Source organism: Sipha flava, unplaced genomic scaffold, assembly GCF_003268045.1.
Source record: "Sipha flava isolate LNK unplaced genomic scaffold, YSA_version1 523_pilon_pilon, whole genome shotgun sequence".
Taxonomy (NCBI): domain Eukaryota; kingdom Metazoa; phylum Arthropoda; class Insecta; order Hemiptera; family Aphididae; genus Sipha; species Sipha flava.
Genome location: NW_020273488.1, coordinates 55326 through 59212, shown reverse-complemented (window position 1 = coordinate 59212; position 3887 = coordinate 55326). Strand labels below are relative to the sequence as shown.

General features: G+C 28.0%; 1 protein-coding gene across 1 annotated transcript; it reads left to right on the top strand.

Annotated features, from left to right (window-relative positions):
• Window positions 1-202: 202 nt before the first annotated feature.
• LOC112690861 (tigger transposable element-derived protein 4-like) lies at window positions 203-2110 on the top strand (the record flags this gene model as incomplete). Its single annotated transcript, XM_025564962.1, has 2 exons — window positions 203-905; window positions 1002-2110. Coding segments are annotated over exons 1-2 (1416 nt in total), but the record flags the coding sequence as incomplete, so codon positions are not given.
• Between the last annotated feature and the right edge of the window lie 1777 nt (window positions 2111-3887).

The following is a 3887-nucleotide window of genomic DNA, read 5'->3' as shown; positions in this document are numbered from 1 at the left end:
AATTTTTAGTGGGTGGAATATGTTTTTTAGAAATATTGATTGATAAAAGAAAAAAATTTAAACTAATTTAATTATAGCTAATAACCTATAAAAAATATTAATAAATATGGTATAAGCTTCTTATCAATTAGCTGATACAACGAATTGGCATCACACAACTATTTTATGTAATCAGTCTAATAAATATATATATACAGTGAAACCTCCCTTAACGGACACCTCTAAATAGCGGACACCTCTAAATAGCGGACGTTTTTTCGGGGACGGGTACATTTTCACCACTTTTATATAGGAAAACCTCTAAATACAGGACACTCTAAATAACGGACACTTTTATGACATTGATATTAGTTATTTTTATCTTAAATTAAGAATTACTTTAGAATACCTGAATAAAAACGTTATCTTATGTGTACATTATTATACTGTACATGAAAATCTTATCTGTTCAGTCATTGAAATATTATCGCGTCAACGAAGTATTGTAACTAATGCATTGTCCTATGTGCATTTAGTTGTGTTTGTGGTGCCAACGTTTATTGTAGTGCGAATTTATTTATTTAACGTATTGTTTATACAAACTTTATTGTAGTGCGCTATGGCTAGCAAAAGAAAACGATTAACTTTAAAAGAAAAAATAGACATTCTGGAATTTCGAACATCAAATACAATGGGCGTTCGTGCATTAGCAGACAAATTTAGTGTTAGTAAAACACAAATTGCTGATATTATAGCAAATAAAGACGCTCTTTACAAAACTTGGGCTGAAAATGGAGAAGAGAAACGGAAATGGACAAAGCTACAAAAAACAGAAACCTCTATAATCAACAATGAAGTATTAAACTGGTTTTCAAAATTACGAGAAAAAAATCTTCCTGTTTCAGGACCGATGCTTCAAGAAAAAAGTAAGCAAATCGCTGAAATGCACGGATTTGATTTTAAAGGCTCTAATGGCTGGCTTGAAAAATTTCGGAAAAGAAATAATATTTCTTTTAAATCAGTTTGTGGTGAAGCAGCAAGTGTTGATGAAGAAGCCGTTGATAACTGGAAAGCAAAAATACCCGAAATTATAGCAAACTACGCAGAATGCGATATTTTTAATGCAGATGAAACGGGATTGTTTTATAGAGTTCTACCAGATAAAACCATGGCGTTTAAAAATGAGATATGTACTGGAGGAAAAATTTCAAAAGAACGTTTAACTGTACTCTTGTGTACTAACATGTTAGGTGAGTTTGAACGGCCACTCGTCATAGGCAAAGCTAAACGTCCACGAGCCTTCAAAAAATTGGATATTAACAACTTTCCCGTCAATTGGTTTTGGAACAAAAAAGCCTGGATGACGACTGAAATAATGACTGAGTGGCTTATGAAATTTGATAATAGAATGGGTCAAAATAAAAGAAAAGTTTTACTATTTTTAGACAACGCGGCTCCTCATCCACATTTAAAAATGAAAAATATTGAACTTGTGTTTTTTCCACCTAACATGACTTCTCATTGCCAACCGCTTGACCAAGGAGTAATCCATCAGTTTAAGAAATTATATCGTACGCAACTGTTACGTAAAGCTGTTGCCGATTTGGATGCCAATTCAAGTCAACCTATCAACATAATGGATGCAATTTACTGGGTGTCTTCATCTACAAAAAACATTCAACCCGAAACAGTGAAGAAATGCTTTTTGCGGTCTGGCTTTAGGCACCGTGATAACAATGTTACAGACGTTGATGATCTACTTACACCAATAGAAGAACTTGGCAATCTTATTAAAGTGATTGACAATACAATTACGGAAAATGACTACATAACACTAGACGATTGCGTAGAGACTTACGACGCCGATATCGAAAATTCATCTGATACTACGAGCATGTCTACCCAAAATGAAGAAGAAAGTGATGAAGAAAATGATGGGTCCGAAGATCAAGAAATTCCAAAAATAAGAAGTCTACGAGAGGCATTGCTAGCAGTAAAAGACATACGTACATATATTTCTTCTATCGAGGTACAGAATAGTTCATTGTTCTCAAACACAATCCAATTAGAAAATGCCTTAACATACGAAATAACTACGCCTGCAATTAGTAAACAAACTAAAGTAACAGATTTTTTTTTATTTTTATTAGTTTTTATTTTTTTAGTTTTCATATTTAAATAATGTAAAAATAAAATAAAAATTTAGGTAACTGGTTTTTTTTCATAAATGTTAGTTTTATCGTGTATTTAATTAATGTAAAAGTAATATAAAATAAAATTAATGAATTTATTTATTTGTTAAAAAAAATATTTTCCTCTAAATAGCGGACACCTCTAAATAGCGGACAAAATTTCGGCGACCGAGAGTGTCCGCTATTCAGAGGTTTCACTGTATATTCTTTATTCAATTAAATAGTTAGTATCAAAAAATTAGATATTATGTAAATATTAATAATATTAAAATTAGTTCCATAGAAGTCAAGATCGTATTTCTTACGATCAATTTGTAAGTTATGAATCAGCGCTATGATTTGTATGCAACAGTATGTTTTTTTGCGACTTCTGATTATTAATGTCCACGAATCACCTCATGATAAGATAAATTGTGGTGTTTTTATTTTGCATGTCTTTGCATATTTTGGATAAAATGCATATTATTGCATATATTGAATAAAATGAATATTATTGCATATTTCAATTATAAGAATGCGAAAAATGAATGTTTTATAGTATATTTCATAATTAATATCTATCATTTAGCATTAATATTTCGTATTTAATTCTAGCCCTGCTGATTAAAGTATAAAAATTGGTTTTGTTAAACATACATTTTATTTTGTTTTATTTCTTAGTTATATTAAGAAAAACAGCTAACCACTGATGTAGGTATTTCAATAAATAAATATTTTTTTTGTAATCATATTTTTGTATTTATCTTAGAAAAATGTAAATGCATATTTTTGCATATTTTGGTAAATAAAATGCATATCTTACAATTTTTTATTGCATACAAATCCTAGCCTTGGTTATGATGTGTTTTATATTAATAAAGATTTCTGTACTCATATTTTTATTTTTTACTCTCACGAATAAAAATGTAATTGTTGATCTTTTGATCTTTTGAAATAAATACAAATGTATTGGTAAAAAATATATTATTTTTTATTTTGTTATATAATGAAAATCTGAAGATAGGTATTTCAAATAGTTTATGTTACTGAAAAAGTTTTTTGGTTTTATTACATAAATGAATATTTATAAACTTCTTCGTTTTTTGATATTTATTAGAAAAATTCTTCATAGATGAGAATTTATGAAAAAATAATCTTGATGGTAAGAGTGTAAATATAATATATTATTAAATATACTCTGTTTTAAAAACACCATCTACTATGATAAAATAATACGATCGTTAAAGTCTCCGTTATGCACGAACATACGTATAGAAATCGAATGGAAATCCAAATAACGGTTACCTTCAAAATTAATTTAATATGTTTTTAACAGTATTATATGGATTATAGTATGATTCTACGTTACATTAATATGTATATTATCGTATAATACAGGTATAAAATTACGTGTTTTTGACCTTAAAGCCTAGAAGCGTAATATTTTATATCGTATTAATTCTTGTTCACTATGCGTACCAAAAATTATGAACATTTAATTAATTCAATTCTACACGTGCAGATTTTAATATGTAAACGAGAATCTTTTAATTTAAATTCAGTATAAGTTTATCTTAACATTTAATTTTATGAGAATAGTTTCGCAATATGTGTGGGTATAGATTAAAAAAAAAAATTTTATTTTTATTTATATTTTACTAAAAATGTTTCAATATCGTATAATTATATGCAGTTATATTTGTATGGATATACAGTGTATCATTTTATTTATTATTT